Raw genomic sequence first — 17,993 nt, 5'->3', positions numbered from 1 at the left:
AGCCTGCTGCTGGGCGGGTTACGTAATGCCCCATTATCTAGAGGAGTTATTTACCACACAATGCCCCGTGCTGGTGTGACATGAGTTACCTGCAGCTTCAGCACTTCTGTTTGATTTTCACTGTAGACGAATGATACTCACACAATGCTACACTGCCCCCTTGTGGGGGGATGAGGTACTCTCCCTGTTGTCTCGTGTTAGATTGACACTAGTGCCCTTGAACAATTATAATTAGCTAATTCCACAGTCATATATGTAATTGGTTCAGTATAGTATTGTATTGTGACATATGTGAAGCATAACTTATTAATAGTAACTTAAACTCTCCCGACAGATTTTGTCAATTGATTTTTTGACACATCCTTTTTGCATGCCAGTTACGTGTAGATACTGTTGATGTTTCCTGTATACTTTGTAGAGATGAGATGTAGATGTCTCTAATAAGGAGGACCTATTAGATGTCTGGTTCACACACACAGATGAATGCACACACACACACACACACACACACGCACAGGCACATACATTGACACAGACGCTGACGGATGGTGTCTTCTGTGTTCCTCTGCACAGACTCTCCTCCAGAACAATGCCAGCGCCCGCTTCCTGAACGCCCAGCTGAGCAGCACGTCCTGGCGCGTGGAGGACGTCTCCAGCTTCCTGTCCAAGGCCTCTGAAGACACGCGCCCACAGGGGACTGCCGTCACCTGGAGGGACGTCTTCAACGAGACCGACCAGGCCATCCAGACCATATCGCGCTTCATGGAGGTCAGTGCCTCTGTCACGCGCGCAGTCACACGCACGCACAGTCACGAAACACACATGCAGTGAAACACACATCACTTCCCCTTTGCAGTTCTCCTGAAGAGACAGCTCAGCAGATGTCTCCAGAAATGGAGCTCTCTGAGTCTGCAGGTCCGTTTCCTCTGGCAATGTTGTCACAACGTAACACGCAAGACAGAAAATGACTCATAGCGTCAGGGGACTTTCTCATTGACTGAAGTTGATCCTTCCTTTTACAGAGCCCTCATTCATAGCCTTGGAAGGAAGCACAAAGGCAGCCATTTTAGGTCACTATATCTCTCCCCTGGAAAGGGGTATGGGCAAAACAGCTGCGTTACATTAGCCTTTGACACTGATGTTTTTCCCACAAACAGTTAACCTCGTAGGATAGGAGCTTCATTTATTTCCTGGAATAAAGTTGTCTATTATTAGCAATCGTGTTAACCCAGTGTGGAAAAAAGCATGCGTTTGGTTCTGACCAGTCATCAGAAAATCTAATTTTCCATGACCCAGTAAATCTAATTAATAAACAATTCTCTCTCAGAAAAAAAGCCATTTTGTCATTATTCTGGATCAGCAAATGCAAAGTAAAGGCATTAGAGAAGCTAGTGCAACACTCTGTGCAGCAATCTGTTCTAGTGCTCCCATAATGAGGCTTTTGATATGACTCTTGAACTACTAAACTCCTGCTGAACCTCAGCTTATGAATCAAATCACAGTAATCCATCTATGTTCAGTCAGCATTCAGTCCTCATCTCTCTTATTTGGACTGTTTCAGAAGCAGCTGTGGTCCACAGTCCAAGAAAGACTCAATTAGTCCTGCTTTATTCAGTTACTCAATAAGCGCTGTTTGCTCCCCTCCAAAGTGTGTCAACCTGGATAAGCTGGAGCCTGTCGCTAACGAGGAGAGGCTGGTGAACAAGTCCATGCGCCTGCTGGACGACAGGAAGTTCTGGGCTGGGATCGTCTTCCCAGACATCCGGTCCAACAGCTCGGAGCTGCCACCCAACGTCAACTACAAAATCCGCATGGACATCGACAATGTGGAGCGCACCAACAAGATCAAGGACGGGTACGCCTCCACTTGCCTGTTTCCAAAATAGCATTCTTGTTTGGGGGCTTTAGTTTACACAGTAGCTCACTAGCAGTGGTTCAGGGAAAGTCTGTGAGGTCCAATTGAGTCATTTGTAGAAACGCTGGATGGTTGTGAACATGGTAGAAAAGAAATATGTTAGCGATGCCTCTGTTGACAACCACTGTGGAGTTGGTATTCAGATCCATCACTTGGAATTGAAGAGTGTGAAATACTCTGAATTTAGCTTTTCAAAGTCTGTTTTGCTGGTTGTGTGGTCTATTTTGATTTCTCATTCCCATAATCCACCGGGTCAGAGATCAGATCCCATTAAAGGCTTTGTATCTGTGCAGGTACTGGGACCCAGGTCCCAGAGCTGACCCATTTGAGGACCTTCGCTACATCTGGGGTGGGTTCTCCTACCTCCAGGACGTCATCGAGCACGGCATCATCCGGGCAATCACCGGCAGCAAGGAGAAGACGGGGGTGTACATCCAGCAGATGCCCTATCCCTGCTACGTGGACGACATGTGAGTGTCCTGCGCAGGCCGACCGCAAGGCTTCACTGAAGTTCCCCCCCAAAGCCATCGTGTCACGCACATGCCTTCCCGTTCTGCCCTCACACTTCCTCTCTCGCTCTGAACCACCTCACGGCATATCTGTAAAAATCAATGCCGCCAAACCCAAGTAGGTTGACACTGAGATTGTTATGTCTTAGGCCTGGCAGCTGGTTGTATGTTGTGCTTTGATGCCTGGCACTGATAACATCTTGCGTGGTTTTAATTGGGGCTGTAAAGGGCTGTGACCATCAGATATGTGAATTGCTCCAAAGTGCATCGACCTGGATAAGATGGAGCCATTCGCTAGCAAGGCAGTTAGCATAGTTAGCATAGAGGCACCGTGCTAGGAATGCCCGGATTGCATGCTTCATCACGGCTGCTGTTCGGTCCCCAGATTCCTTCGCGTGATGAGCCGGTCCATGCCCCTCTTCATGACCCTGGCCTGGATGTACTCGGTGGCCATCATCATCAAGGGGATCGTGTATGAGAAGGAGGCCCGCCTCAAGGAGACCATGAGGATCATGGGATTGAACAACCTAATCCTGTGGCTCAGCTGGTTCATCAGCAGTCTGATCCCCCTGCTCATCAGCGCCTCCTTCCTGGTCCTCATTCTCAAGGTAGCGCCCACCCCCTCTCCAGTGCTTCTCCCTGTTACTTTGGTGAGAGCCCAAGTCCTGAGGTGTGACTGGCCATTGGCCCCTCTCCCTCGTCTTTCCGCAGATGGGAAACCTGCTGCCCTACAGTGACCCGGGGGTGGTGTTCCTGTTCCTGGGCTCCTTCGCCGTGGTGACCATCATGCAGTGCTTCCTCATCAGCACCATCTTCTCCCGCGCCAACCTGGCGGCCGCCTGTGGGGGCATCATCTACTTCACCCTCTACCTGCCCTACGTTCTGTGCGTGGCCTGGCAGGACTACGTGGGCTTTGGCGCCAAAGTCGTTGCGGTGAGTGCCGTCCACACTTCTGAATGTAAAGCTGCTGATTTGAATCTGATGTGCACTAGCTGAGATTTCTCCTTTTGCCTGTTTGGGATGAGTATTGGTCCAGGTTTTGTATATGGGTGAGTTTATGAGGTTGCTTTCGCTTCCCCCCTCTTCCGTGCAGAGCCTTCTATCCCCGGTGGCATTTGGCTTCGGGTGCGAGTACTTCGCCCTCTTCGAGGAGCAAGGGGTGGGCATCCAGTGGACCAACCTGCTCGCCAGCCCCTTGGAGGAGGACAGCTACAGCCTCACCACCTCCATCGTGCTCATGTACTTCGACGCCTTCCTCTATGGACTCATGACCTGGTACATTGAGGCGGTCTTCCCAGGTAGGCGGAGCATGTCCACTCAGAGGTGCAGTTCTCTGGGATATTATGATGCACATTGTGACATCCTCGGTTCTCTTTCCTAACACGTGATTGGTCTCTTCCAGGCCAGTACGGCATCCCCAGGCCCTGGTACTTCCCCTTCACCAAGTCTTACTGGTGTGGGGAGAGTGGGGAGAATGCAGCCGCTGCACTGGGCAAGAAGGGGAATGCAGATGGTAGGTGTTTCTGTGCAGCTTCTTTACAATGTTTATCTGTGCTGAGGGAAGAGCAGTGTCAGGGTAGGGTAACAGTGGAAAGAACAGCAGAAAGACCCCTCTACATATGTACCTAGAATTCCAGGGGAATGTCTTTGAGTACGATGGCAGATGTGAATAGCAAATTGTGACTTGCAAGAGAAGGAAATGACTGGTCTGATTTCAAAATTTAATTTACCATTAGAGTGCTGGCCTCTGATAACTGTTTATATGGAAAACAGCACCGCACCATGGCCCTGATTTGCCTATGTGAACACTCTCACTTTCCCCAGCTGTGTGCATCGAGGAGGAGCCGGCCCACCTGGAGCCTGGCGTCTACATCGAGAACCTGGTGAAGGTGTACAGCCACGGGAACAAGCTGGCTGTGGATGGGCTGAGCCTGGGCTTCTACGAGGGCCAGATCACCTCTTTCCTGGGCCACAACGGAGCGGGCAAGACTACCACCATGTAAGGGCTGCTAACTGCTCTGAGCTGGCTTTTTTTTGCAGTGTTTTTAAGGTAGGGTATGGGCAAGTCAAGGCCAGTGTTGTGCTTTAAGGGTGTCTAAACAAGTTTCCGTTTCCAGGTCGATCCTGACCGGATTGTTCCCTCCAACGTCTGGCACCGCCTACATCTTGGGCAAGGACATCCGCTCAGAGCTGAGCACCATCCGGAAGAACCTGGGCGTGTGCCCGCAGCACAACGTCCTCTTCAGCATGTACGTGGTAGCGGGGGTACCCAAACCTGGTCCTGCTGGGCTGCTGGCCTTATAAAACATTCACACCCTCAGGACATGGCAATGTGTTCAGCTCGTAGATTGAAGGCAGTACATACAGTAGCTAGTGGTTGACAGTTCATCTGGACTAAACTGTTCTGACAGCAGTGCTCTGGGACTGGAGAGGCCGTGTAGGCTGTGTCATACAAGTGATGCATAAAATCTGTCATCCTGAAGGGATTCCTCAAAGACCGGTAGTGATGAGCATAGCCTGACCTTTGCCTTGTGCTATTGTCTCGACCAGGCTGACCGTGGAGGAGCACATCTGGTTCTACGCTCGTCTGAAAGGGCTGCCCGAGGAGGCGGTGAAGGCGGAGATGGAGCAGATCGTCAGCGACATCGGCCTGCCGCACAAGCGCAAGTCCAGAACCAGCCAGCTGTCTGGTGAGTGGCAGCTTCCTGTCTGATGGTTACATGCCAGGCTTTGAAGTATTAACAGTGTGGTAGAGGGGTCAGGGGGTATTGTGATGTAATGATCTCTGGGAAGATCCTGATGACTTATCCCCATGGCCATTTGATTCACAGGAGGCATGCAGAGGAAGCTGTCGGTTGCTTTGGCCTTCGTTGGAGGGTCGAAGGTCGTCATCCTGGACGAGCCCACTGCTGGTGTGGACCCCTACGCCCGCCGAGGCATCTGGGACCTCCTCCTCAAGTATCGTCAAGGTAACCCCCTTTGTAGCATTTTTCCTCCAGTCACATTCAAGCTTTGGGTATGAGCGGGCAGCACAGAAATGTTTTTGGATGTTTTGGTGTAGCCAATTCTGACGTGTTTCGTGGTCACTTCCCCTTCCCAGGCCGCACCATCATCCTCTCCACCCACCACATGGATGAGGCCGACATCCTGGGGGACCGCATCGCCATCATCTCCCATGGGAAGCTATGCTGTGTGGGCTCCTCGCTCTTCCTGAAGACCCAGCTGGGCACGGGCTACTACCTCACCCTGGTCAAGAGGGACATGGACCTGTCCCTCAGCTCCTGCCGCAACTCCAGCAGCACCGTCTCCTACATCAAGAAGGTGGGTGAGCCACAGTGACCGCACACGGCCACATGGGAGCAGTCTCTCCACCATTCAGTCTCTGAGAAAACATCCCCATGTGTTTATAAGTGTTTTACAGTGAAAAAATAAGGAAATAGTGGTGGAGTTTGATTTATTTACCGCTGTACAGTGGGAAAGGTTCAGGTTTTGGCAACCTAACTTTGCAGTGTCCCCACAATATATCCATACTTTACCAAATCATTTTCCCTTTGTCCTGTCTGAAATAATGCTGCTGTTTTGTAGTCTAGCTCCTAACTGTTGTGCTCTAATTGAAGGCATTTTCACAGTATGTAGAGCATTATGGTGAAGGACGGGTAAACCTGTGACAGTATGGGGGTGGTAACTGGTGGTCATTCCCGTTGCAGGAGGACAGCGTCTCTGAGAGCAGCTCCGACGCCGGGCTGGGCAGCGACCACGAGAGCGAAACCACCACGATCGGTAAGAAGGCGTGACGCTCCGGGTTGGACGGAGGGAAAAGCGTAGCATTCTTAGTAACATTCTTGGTGCCCACGGTTCCTGACGCCCCCCACCCCTCTCCCCGCCTCGCAGACATCTCCCTCATCTCCAACGTGATCTTCAAGCACGTGCCGGCTGCACGCATGGTGGAGGACCTGGGCCACGAGATCACCTACGTGCTGCCCTACGAGTCGGCCAAGGACGGCGCCTTCGTCGAGCTCTTCCACGAGATCGACGACCGCCTCTCCGACCTCGGCATCTCCAGCTACGGCATCTCTGACACCACGCTGGAGGAGGTACAGTGACAGCATGCCCTGCGATTTCCACAGCAACCATTAGGGGGTCTATTGTCATTACTGCTACCGTTACCATTACAATACACTGAGAACATTGAATCAGTCCTCTGATGGCGCTATGATATCCCCTCTTTCTGTAGATCTTCCTGAAAGTAGCTGAGGACAGTGGGGTTGATGCAGAACTTTCAGGTAAGAGACTTTCCAAAACTGGCAGTGTGTCTGTACAGATGGGTGGATGTGTGCTTGTGTGTGTTCACATGCATGAGGGTGTGCATTAGCATGTGTTTCTGCATGTGAGTGTATGGTTGTGTATATTTGCTCTCTCCTTTCTCTCTTCTCTCCACGAACTGTAACCTGTACTTGTTTCTCAGACGGCACCATCCCGGCTCGCAGGAATCGCAGGCATGCTTTCGGAGATCACCAGAGCTGCCTCAGGCCCTTCACCGAGGACGACGGCTTCGACTTCAATGACTCCGAGGGAGACCCAGGTAACACATTTGCACATAATGTCGGTCTAAAACCACCACGCTTCAATTTTCACAGCCTGCCATCAAAGGGATAGATCGATATGGGATTGATTAGTAATGGCTGCTCAGCATTCCCCATGATTCACCATGGAGGGCACGTGCCCTTTGGTCCCTTTGTGGATCTTAAATGTGACCACATTATTTCATTCCACACATGCTTCATACACAGTGCCTGGTGTTGTGTGCATGTTACCGTGGGTGATGCAGAGCGTTCTCCCCCCCCCCCCCCACTAGAATCCCGGGAAACTGATTGGCTGGGAGGTGCGGACGGGAAGGGCTCGTATCAGGTGAAGGGGTGGAGCCTAAAGAGGCAGCAGTTTGTGGCCTTGCTGTGGAAGAGGTTCCTGTACGCCCGCCGCTCCAGGAAGGGATTTTTCGCTCAGGTAGGCTGGTCCTTGAAATGTGTCCTTCAGTCAGCTTTGTAGATACATATCTCACTTTGACCAGCTACCAATGTCTTCTTTGAGCTTGATGCCCAACCCAATCCAATCCAGTCTAAACAGTTTCTGTTCTGGGGTTAGTGTCTTTGGAGAAAAACTCCCTCAAAGGATCCATCTTTGGAGTGGGAGATTGACCCTGAACTAAGGACCAGCATGTCTGGCCTGTGATTGTCGGTGTTAGGCCTTGGAGGTCTTGATGATTCAGAACAGCTCTGTCTGTATGATGTAGCCTTCCTCCCATTGCGGGGGGGTCTGTATTTAAATGATTTCCTCCTGGTTTCAGATCGTGCTGCCTGCTGTGTTTGTGTGCATCGCCCTGGTCTTCAGTCTCATCGTTCCGCCGTTCGGGAAGTACCCCAGCCTGGCCTTGCATCCATGGATGTATGATGAGCAGTTCACCTTTATCAGGTACGAGAGCAGAGAGAACTCCTTTGCTGTTGTTATAAGAACCAGCAGTAGCTATGGTCAACGATGGCCAGTTATTTATGACATAATGTCTAATATTTGTCCTGTGATCTTGCTCTTCTCACAGCAACGACGCCCCTGAAGACACCAACACTCAGAAGTTACTGGGCGCTCTAACTGATGAGCCCGGGTTTGGAACGAGATGCATGGAAGGAGAGGCCATTCCGTAAGTGTTGGCGCCTGTCCTCTCTGTCCACCTCAGCCTAGGCACAGAGTTTTTCGGTGATTATCACTGTCTTGCATTTGAGCTGTCAGCCGCATTCAAAATGCAAAAGGGTACCTGTATCTGGGGGTACAGGGAGTGAAGAAATCGCAGTGGAATGATATATTAACATAACATTAGCGCAGTACATTAGTACATTTGCTTAGCAGATGCTCCAGGGTGACTTACATGACTGACATTATTACATGTCACGCGTTTATACAGATGGATGTTTCTTGAAGCAAGTCATGTTAAATAGCAGTGGGAGTTTAATCTGGAGCCTGTCGGGGTAGAAGCAATGCTCCTTTCCCAGTGTGTCACCCTGTGGCTACACGCTGTGGTGTGGCGCGTGCGAGGGCGATGGCGGGGTCGTGACGGAGCGTTCTCCCCTCGCCGTGACAGGGACATGCCGTGTGAGCCGGAGGAGCTGGAGTGGAGCGCCCCGCCCGTTCCGGCCAGCGTGACTGACCTCTTCCTGAACGGCAACTGGAGCATGGAGAACCCTTCCCCACTGTGCGAGTGCAGCTGCGAGGGGCGCAAGAAGATGCTGCCGGAGTGTCCCGTGGGAGCCGGGGGCCTGCCGCCCCCACAGGTACGAGGAACCCCCCCCTTTCCAAAAAAATTGGGTCCACAGCAGAAACCCTTAAATGTCGAGAGCGGTAAAGGAGTGCTGTTCTGTTGGTGAATATGTTCGTAGGATTGCTGCTGGAAACTGAATGAATAAATGAATAAATGAATAAATGAAACTAATTTTTTTTCTGCTCCTCTTCTCACAGAGGAAAATCAGCTCGAAGGACACCCTGCAAAACTTGACTGGCAGAAATATTTCTGACTACCTGGTGAAAACGTACGCCCAGATCATTGGCAAAAGGTACAGGAAACATGCACAACATAATCTGTCATCTGTCAAATGCTGTGCTTCAAAGAGATTTTGGTATTGGTGCAAATCACAAAGTGGTGGGTCTGACTGGGGTCTGCGTATCTGTTCACAGCCTGAAGAACAAGATCTGGGTGAATGAATTCAGGTACGTTGACGAGGCGTCATGTTTTTCAAAGTGATACATGTAGCCTTTTGAATGAACAGCTTTTGTCTCAGTTGGCCATTTCAAATCGCTGTTGCCCGGTGTATTACACCATTAACGTGTGGGCTTTTCCTTCAGGTATGGTGGATTCTCACTGGGTGCCAGGAGCTCGCAGTTCCTTCCTCCAGCCGACGAGATTGACGATGCCATCTCACACATCAGGAGCCGGTTCAGCCTGGAGCAGGTAACACCGCCTCCTTCCTCTCCTCTCTCCCTGCATCAGAACACATGGGGCTGAGAGCGCGCCATGTGTTTAATTTAGTTTAATACAGTATGCAGACAAGAGTAACCAGCACACTGAATGGCTGATTGCACCGAGCAAGTCGAGTGAGCGATCAGAGCAATCAGCAAACAACCAAGGTGTTAGCTTGCTAAAAAGAGGATGACTTTCCTGTACATAATATTTCTTCACAAAATGTTAAAATTTGGATGTGTACATCCATAAATGCGTGTATATATTTTATGTGCATTGATAGTATTTAGCCCCACATACAGTTAGAAATGGTGGTTAAAAACAGTTGCCTTTAAACACAGCCTTTTTTAAAGGACTTGATTGAAAAATTACCTTTTTAAATTTACAACATGCTGTCAAAGAGCTTAATTAAAATGCTGAAATTGCTCAGTCTGAGCTACACAGTGAATTATGTTTAATTAGATGATACTTAACGGCTCATTCACTCTGAGTGGGCTGCTGCTTATCAAGCCCACGGTGTGTTCCTCGTGTTGAGCGTGTGTGTTTCGACTCTTTATCAGGGCACCGCGGCCGACCGCTTCCTGAGGAGTCTGTCCGGCTTCATCCAGGGACTGGACACAAAGGATAACGTGAAGGTTAGTCTCGCCCTCTCCCCGTCTCTCTCCCTATCTCCCCCTGTCTGTCTGCATCCTTCTGACCTCTGTTGCATCTTGGGAAATCAGCCTTCATCCCCTCCAAGGTCTCCGCGTGCTTTGTTGCGTAATTCCATTATGTAGTAATACCTCCGAGGAATACCGGGAAAAGCTGGGCTCCAAGGGGAGCATGGGAAGGACCTTTGTTTTTGGATTACAAACCAGGAATTCATGATTTCCCATGCGAAATCAGCTGAAAATTTACATAATCAACACACTGTACACAGCACTGACCCCTGTCAATAAGCACTTCTGCCCCAGGTACATACATGCCTTGATAAGGATGGAGAACCTCATATTGCTGAAAAGAGTGTATTCCTTATAAGGAGACATGAATTAGCAGAATGGACTGACCCTTTATAAACCTTTTGTGCAATAACAAGAGGATTGACTTCCCGTTTTTTTCCTTAAAGTGACAACCGGAAAAAAAACAGCAGCTGGTTTTGCTCAGCAGTTTGTTTCACTTCCTCCGGTTCAGACCGGCACAATCTGGATTCAGATCTCGCTTCCTTGCCCTCCTGGCCCGCAGCCAAGATGACCCCTCTGACCACCGCTCCTTCCTTTCCCCAACCCCTTCCCCCCTCTCCTACCCCCAGATCTGGTTCAACAACAAGGGCTGGCACAGCATCGGCTCCTTCCTCAACGTGATGAACAACGGCATCCTGCGGGCCAACCTGCCGGCCGGCGAGGACCCCAGCAAATTCGGCATCACCGCCTACAACCACCCGCTCAACCTCACCAAGGAGCAGCTGTCCCAGGTGGCACTGTAAGTCCACGCCCCCCCCTTCCCTGATTGACGTGGGCCCATGAGTGAGCCCCGCCTTAATAAGACCACCAGTGTTCACGCTCATAACAACCTGCATCACTCTGCCAAGATAATTAGTTGTATCAGCAATACTACAAGACTACCACAGTAATAAAAATAGAGCTCAAGGTCTATCGTTAAGACTCAAGTATCAATCAGGTCAACACGGTTACTGGCGCTACTGCCACAGGGCTTTTCAGGCAACATTAAGTTTATCGAGCAATTGAATCAATTCAGTCAATTGAGTCCATAAGTCTGTTTTTCAGTCGAGCAATGACTCAGTCATGTAACCAGACGCATTAATCATTCAATCAGTAACATCACCCACAGCAAGCATTGCATGAATTTTGATGAAATTTAATATAATTACAATCAATGAAAAGACATGACGTAGGTCAGTATGCATTACCTCAGATAGGAAAATGGGCACAGAAAAGAAATCACGGGAAAACAGTGATACACAAGTAGCGTAAATGTTTACTGGATACTAAAGTAGTAGCAGTAGCAGTTTAAGCTGGGGTTGATTTACTCTCTGTCCACACTGCCAGAGCAGAGACAGTGATGATATCCTCTTTGCAGGATGACCACCTCGGTGGATGTGCTGGTGTCCATCTGCGTGATCTTCGCCATGTCCTTCGTGCCGGCAAGCTTCGTGGTCTTCCTCATCCAGGAGCGCGTCAACAAGGCCAAGCACATGCAGTTCATCAGCGGGGTGCAGCCCTTCCTCTACTGGCTGGCCAACTTCGTCTGGGATATGGTGAGTCCCGCTAGTGGTTGTACGGGGAATAGCAAGACCATCTATGGGTCTGCGCTCACTTTATCAGTGGATCGCTTTGTCCTGGAAACTCACAGCTGACTCTCTCTGTGTCTCAGTGCAACTATGTCGTCCCGGCGACCCTCGTCATCATCATTTTTGTCTGCTTCCAACAAGAGGCTTACGTCTCCTCCACAAACCTGCCAGTTCTGGCTCTCTTGCTGCTTCTCTATGGGTGAGTGTACACAACAGGACTTTGACCACTTTGCTATCAGTGGGCGTTGATCATCTCCGTCTGGTGTTTTTGTGAGTGTGTGTCTCTGGATGTACTAACCTGTGCTCCCTCTGTCCCAGGTGGTCCATCACCCCCTTGATGTACCCAGCCTCCTTCTTCTTCAAGATCCCCAGCACGGCCTATGTGGTCCTCACCAGCGTCAACATCCTCATCGGGATCAACGGCAGTGTCTCCACCTTTGTCTTGGAGCTCTTCGGCAGCAATGTAAGTGGGAAGTCCCTTTCCATTCACTCATTTTCTCAAAGAACGCCCATCACACAAGCACCTCAGAGAGAGCCCAGCCTCACCTGGCCTGACCTCTTCTCCCTTCATACAGGAGATCGGCGGTATCAACGACATCCTGAAGAACGTGTTCCTGATCTTCCCGCACTTCTGCCTGGGTCGGGGCCTCATTGACATGGTGAAGAACCAGGCCATGGCTGACGCCCTGGAGAGATTCGGTAAGGTGCAATGGTCCAAGTTGGATGAGTCGCATCTGAGACTTGTCTTGCATGCCACAAAAAGGCAGTGCTTTTTAGCATGGGCGTTTTTATCACGGACATGTCACTTGCCGTTGTGTTCCCACGCCCAGGTTCTATGACATGAACTGCATGCACAATGGCCTCTTAAATCACTCCTAATGAAAATGCCTACACAAATTAGGAATGTTAAATACTGTTTGTGGTGGTTAGTCATTATGTCTAGCTGTGGTGGTGCACAGATTGTTGGGGGATAAAGCTGTATGAGTATGGTGGTTAGCAGGGCGCTGTCACTCTCTCTCTGACTGTGGGTTCTGCTGTTCGGCTCCAGGTGAGAACCGCTTCCGCTCCCCACTGGCCTGGGACATGGTGGGCAAGAACCTGTTCGCCATGGCCGTGGAGGGCGTGGTCTTCTTCTGCATCACCGTGCTCATCCAGTACCGCTTCTGCATCAAGGCCAGGTAAACTCCGCCCTTGGGTACACCTCTTCAAGCAGACGATGGACTCTAACCACAGTCCATCAGCCCTGTGCAGGTCCACAGTATCACAGAGAAGAAATGTGTCATAGTCAAGGAAGTGCAGAAAGACAGTTCACCCAAACCGGGGACTTAACCTGAGCTGCTTCAGTGTAATATATCTGACTACAGAAAGAAATAGCAAGGACAGCATCTCCATATGATAAGTGAGTTGTCCTGTGTAAGTGTCTATGCTGAGAAGCTGAATAATAGAAACATGATCTTCTTGCTCTGTAGGTCAGTCAGCACCAAGCTGAGTCCCATTGGCGATGAGGACGAGGACGTTGCCAGGGAGAGGCAGCGGATTCTGGGCGGAGGCGGACACACGGACATTCTGGAGCTCAAACAGCTGACCAAGGTGAGGGGTCATCACCATGGAGATAGGCTAGTCCCACTGTAGTCTTCCACTACAGAGCTGGAAGCAGGCTGGCATGAGCTAACCCAGCATGACTGCTTTCCCATTGGATTCCCTGCAACCCTGCAGCCATAATATGTTGACACATAATGACTGTTAGTGTGAAATAAAGGATTATGGAAAGTCCAGATAACCATTCTGGAGTGAGCCAGCCTGGTCCCAGCTCTACAGGTGCCCTAGGGTTGGACCTGTTTGGAGGGGAAGCAATAGTCCTGACGTTGTGTGTTGTTTGGGTCCACAGGTGTACAAGAGGAAGCAGAAGCCAGCCGTGGACCGCCTGTGCGTGGGCATCCCACCTGGAGAGGTAGGCTCACATTCAACACCTGGTTCTGATCCGGTTTCCAAGGAGTGTTCTGTTTTGTTCTGTGGAACATCGGGTCATGTTCATGCAGGTCACTGGCCTTGAGCAGCTCGTTAACCAGGGCTATGTTCTCATCTGTGTCTCCAGTGCTTCGGCCTGCTGGGAGTGAACGGAGCCGGAAAGACAAGCACATTCAAAATGCTGACTGGGGACTCTGTGGTCACAAGCGGAGAGGCCCATCTGGCTGGGAAGAGGTGAGTCATACTGCCTAAAATGCACCACTACCACATAACAACAGCGTCATCATATAAGGTCACATAGTTGCCAAATAACGTCGAAGTTACTGAAGCCTAGATTACAGAAGTCCAGCTGGCACGTCTCCAGTGCCCTCAAACTGACAGTCTGTTGTTGTTGGGTGGGCAGCGTGCTGACAGAGATCGACGAGGTGCACCAGAACATGGGTTACTGTCCCCAGTTCGACGCCATCAACGACCTGCTTACAGGCCGGGAGCACCTCGAGTTCTATGCCATCCTGCGGGGCGTTCCTGAGAAGGAAGTGTGTGAGGTAAGAGCTGACTCACAGGGCGGGAAGGGGCAGAACACAGTCATGACTAACTAGGAATCCTTACAGGAAGTCCATGCTTTAATTATTATGTTTTCTCATTACACCATTACTATCCCTTTTGAGTCTCCTTTCCCAATTACTTACGGCTGGTTGAGTTCATTTTGCACCAGACGCTTGTTCTGTTGAAAAAAAAAGTGGCAAAAGTGCATTGTTGCCTTGCTAATGGAGGGCAGTGTCTCATATTTGAGCTTCTCCCCACCAGGTTGCAGAGTGGGGCATCCGGAAGCTGGGCCTGGCCAAGTACGTGGACAAAGCGGCCGGGAGCTACAGCGGCGGGAACATGCGCAAGCTGTCCACCGCCATGGCTCTGATCGGCGGCCCGCCTGTGGTGTTCCTGGTGAGTGCAGCCACGCGGTAACACCCCCTTGCCCAGTTCCGCTAACTTAGTAACCTTGCTGGGAGAGTTCGTTCTCTGGGCCTTTGGTCAGACCCGAGGGAGCTGCGATTACCTAAGTGGGCCAAAAGCATCTTCTCACAGAGTGCCCTTGTGACATTAATCACGTAGCAGCCTGCCTTCAGCTGACACTGCTTTCTCAGAAAAAAAACCGTGGCATGGGTGCTTGGGGGGGAGGTTGTGCAACCAGCCTGAGATTAAAACCAAATAATTGGCAGGCCACCTTCCTCTGCGGGGAATTATGGGAACTCGTGGCTCCTTTGCCGGTTCCCTCGCACCCTCTGAGCCAGTTTGTTTGTGTTGCTGGCCCAGTAATTAGGTTGTGCTTAAAGCTTAGCGCTTGAGAGGGGGGGAAAAAAAGGAAAAAGAAGGGAGCTGCAGAGCTGGGGGCTGTTGCTCAGTTGCGCCGTGGCGACGGTAAGCGACGGGCGGGCTCGAAGATGCCGGTCTTACCCCTGCTGCTGGTGTTCTGTCTGTGCTTCCTGCTCAACCTGTGGGTCACCGTTAACCTGGCTGTGCTTTTGGTGACAGGACGAGCCCACCACTGGCATGGACCCCAAGGCCCGCCGCGCTCTCTGGAACTGCATCCTCAGTATCATCAAGGAGGGGCGCTCCGTCGTCCTTACCTCCCACAGGTAAGAGGCACTCTCAACCCCCCCGAAACTCTTAGGGGAACCCGAGGGAGTGGTGCACATGTCAGAGGCATGACCTTGTATTATTTGTATTCCGTAACACTGCCGCTTTGAATGCAAGAAGCTGTTGGGGGGTGGGAGGCAGAATATGAGTTAGTTTGAGGGAGGTGAGCGGTAGTTCAGATTAAATCCAGCCAATGGCGTGCTTCTGCTTGGCGGGTCAGAGCCCCCCCACTCTCTTCCTGACCGCTGTGTATCTCCTCCTTGTGTTTGCCCTGCAGTATGGAGGAATGTGAGGCCCTGTGCACCAGGATGGCCATCATGGTTAACGGCAGGTTCCGCTGCCTGGGCAGCGTCCAGCACCTGAAGAACAGGTAAGAGCTCAGAGACCCTCATGTGTGGTAGGACACTCTGCCTCTCAAACATGTTTCAGTGCGATTCCATCACAGCTAAAGCACTTCATAGGGCTGACTGATCCTATGAAAAATATGTTCCTTAGCTATGATTCAGGGTCTGCTGTTTTATGGTCTACCTCGTTTTTATTTTACGCACCTGGTACTTTAAGGAAAAGTAAGCTCTTAATGTAGTGGATGGTATGATATTCTTAATTAATGAAAAGTCAGTTTTACTGCATTGTTTGTGAGGAAACGCAGCAGTAGAAATGTATACAGCTAATGGAAACATCAGGCCAATCAGCGTGGACACATATACACACACACACACACACACGCGCGCGCGACCGCGACCGCACACACTGGCACACCCAGGGTCTAGAATTGGGGGAAAAAAGGACACTTGTGTTGCGGAGCTGAAGGTGCGCGTCTTTCTCTCCCAGGTTTGGCGACGGGTACACCATCATCCTCCGCGTGGCGGGCCCGGACCCCGACCTGCGCAAGGTGATGGAGTTCATCGAGACGGAGCTGCCGGGCAGCACGCTGAAGGAGAAGCACAGGAACATGCTGCAGTACCAGCTGCCCTCCTCCCTCACCTCCCTGGCCCGTATCTTCAGCATCCTGGCCAAGAACAAGGAGCAGCTCCGGATAGAGGATTACTCCGTGTCCCAGACCACACTAGACCAAGTAAGACCTGGCAACCCAGCCTCCACAGCACCGGCATCACCATGCCAGTTACAAGTGCAGCCATTTATGTTAAACCTCTCATTCAGTCACATCTTATTGGCTTACTTTGTGAATATCTTGCACCCAGGGTTATTCTTAATATACTGCAATCATCAAATTTCTCATCACTTAATCTTTATAAATTTCCGCTTGAAATTCATTTGAATGTCTCTGGCATGACAGATAGATTTGAGTGCTTAGTATTCCCAACAGTATAATTTTCTGGATCACATGATAAAGGACACCCATTACATGAACTCGTTTAAAAAGCAAAGCTTGGAGTTTTCCTTTTTAAAACACCATTGCAAAATGTCAGGGTCATACATCCAGATTTCCATCATTGCATGGATTCCCTAGGGCAGGACTTGTTACTGAACGTGAACGTGGGATTGGTTGAGCTCTGTCACGTTTTAAGATGTGTAGTTCTGGCATACACTGACCACTCATTGCTCTCTCCCTCTCTCCCAGGTATTTGTTAACTTTGCAAAGGACCAAAGTGACGAGGACCACTTAAAAGACATTTCACTGAACAGGAAGGACGCCGTGGTGGACATTGCACAGCTCGACACCTTCCTGCAGGATGAAAAGATTAAAGAGAGTTTCGTGTGACCGGGACGCCTCTCCACAACTGGAACTCTTGAAGCAGGAGTTTTTTTTAATTCTTATCTTGTTTAGTCCTTTTTTTCATTTTTCGGCGGAGCGCGCACCCGAAAAGCAAGAGGAACTCGGAGAACGGAAGCACACCGTCGAAATAAAGCTCAATGCAAGTCAATGCAAAAACGAAAAGAAATTCCACTCTGTTGACGAGGAAGTGCCTGGAGCCCCTCGTCTGTTTTGAAGCATAGCAAGTGCGAAACTTGAATATATACGTCATTTGTTCCTCAGCTATGTTGTTGTGGGGCTGTAACAATGTGTGCTTGTTACTCTAGGGTTTGCCAATGAGTGTAATTCCAATCACTTGCTATCGGCAGCAGATTCAGGGCCTACTCTCTTTTGTACAGAGTACAGACAACTGATATCAAAGAAACACAATCATTCACAGGCTCAAGACCAAGAGCCAAAAGAAAAAAAAATCTCAATTTGTTATCAATTTGATTTGATTTTCTTTTGATATGCAACTTTGTATCAAAATATATAAACAGGTTTTTTGTGACCAGTACACTTCCTGATGTAGTAGATTGGGTTTTTTTTTTTTTACACTCCAATCAGAAAGTCGTTGAAAGTGCAGAGCATGCACCATGGAATGTACTGGACAGACAAAACAAAAATTTTCAGATATTTTATATTTTTTGATGTTTTTTAAAACCTGTTAGGGTGTTAAGGTTCAGTTTGGAAGTAAACACCTCAGGAGATATCAGGAGCCCTGACATGGAGAAGGTGTCTCCAACGCGCCCGGCGTTTTTCTCTGTCACAAAGACTGTAGAAAACTGGCAGAATGATGTGGGTGAGCGTCAAAAAAAAAAGAAAAGAAAATCTTTTCTGACAGCAAACAGCTCTGCTCTGGTGCTTGTCGTCAGTTTTTTTTCTGGAGGCGTTTTTGGGGGGTAGGTTGCATGCTTTTG

General features: G+C 50.0%; 1 protein-coding gene across 1 annotated transcript in view; it reads left to right on the top strand.

The window, feature by feature from the left end:
• Positions 1-17,688, top strand: part of abca1a (ATP-binding cassette, sub-family A (ABC1), member 1A) — a 37,839-nt gene extending 20,151 nt beyond the window's left edge. Inside the window, exons 11-49 of the mRNA XM_036516735.1 lie at positions 574-768; positions 1,650-1,855; positions 2,209-2,385; positions 2,810-3,032; positions 3,136-3,357; positions 3,518-3,722; positions 3,827-3,937; positions 4,249-4,423; positions 4,542-4,673; positions 4,975-5,114; positions 5,256-5,393; positions 5,525-5,745; positions 6,132-6,204; positions 6,316-6,518; positions 6,659-6,707; positions 6,890-7,006; positions 7,280-7,428; positions 7,769-7,893; positions 8,018-8,116; positions 8,555-8,744; positions 8,929-9,023; positions 9,145-9,177; positions 9,313-9,418; positions 9,988-10,062; positions 10,716-10,885; positions 11,504-11,681; positions 11,798-11,913; positions 12,033-12,177; positions 12,290-12,413; positions 12,763-12,892; positions 13,184-13,304; positions 13,603-13,665; positions 13,810-13,916; positions 14,086-14,227; positions 14,490-14,624; positions 15,213-15,316; positions 15,595-15,687; positions 16,149-16,392; positions 16,900-17,688. Coding sequence (XP_036372628.1) covers positions 574-768; positions 1,650-1,855; positions 2,209-2,385; positions 2,810-3,032; positions 3,136-3,357; positions 3,518-3,722; positions 3,827-3,937; positions 4,249-4,423; positions 4,542-4,673; positions 4,975-5,114; positions 5,256-5,393; positions 5,525-5,745; positions 6,132-6,204; positions 6,316-6,518; positions 6,659-6,707; positions 6,890-7,006; positions 7,280-7,428; positions 7,769-7,893; positions 8,018-8,116; positions 8,555-8,744; positions 8,929-9,023; positions 9,145-9,177; positions 9,313-9,418; positions 9,988-10,062; positions 10,716-10,885; positions 11,504-11,681; positions 11,798-11,913; positions 12,033-12,177; positions 12,290-12,413; positions 12,763-12,892; positions 13,184-13,304; positions 13,603-13,665; positions 13,810-13,916; positions 14,086-14,227; positions 14,490-14,624; positions 15,213-15,316; positions 15,595-15,687; positions 16,149-16,392; positions 16,900-17,040 — 5,472 coding nt within the window. The 3' untranslated portion in view covers positions 17,041-17,688. The remainder of the gene's footprint in view (positions 1-573; positions 769-1,649; positions 1,856-2,208; positions 2,386-2,809; positions 3,033-3,135; positions 3,358-3,517; positions 3,723-3,826; positions 3,938-4,248; positions 4,424-4,541; positions 4,674-4,974; positions 5,115-5,255; positions 5,394-5,524; positions 5,746-6,131; positions 6,205-6,315; positions 6,519-6,658; positions 6,708-6,889; positions 7,007-7,279; positions 7,429-7,768; positions 7,894-8,017; positions 8,117-8,554; positions 8,745-8,928; positions 9,024-9,144; positions 9,178-9,312; positions 9,419-9,987; positions 10,063-10,715; positions 10,886-11,503; positions 11,682-11,797; positions 11,914-12,032; positions 12,178-12,289; positions 12,414-12,762; positions 12,893-13,183; positions 13,305-13,602; positions 13,666-13,809; positions 13,917-14,085; positions 14,228-14,489; positions 14,625-15,212; positions 15,317-15,594; positions 15,688-16,148; positions 16,393-16,899) is intronic.
• The last annotated feature ends 305 nt before the right edge of the window (positions 17,689-17,993 follow it).

Source organism: Megalops cyprinoides, chromosome 22, assembly GCF_013368585.1.
Source record: "Megalops cyprinoides isolate fMegCyp1 chromosome 22, fMegCyp1.pri, whole genome shotgun sequence".
NCBI classification, from domain to species: domain Eukaryota; kingdom Metazoa; phylum Chordata; class Actinopteri; order Elopiformes; family Megalopidae; genus Megalops; species Megalops cyprinoides.
This window is presented reverse-complemented; position numbering and strand designations above follow the sequence as displayed.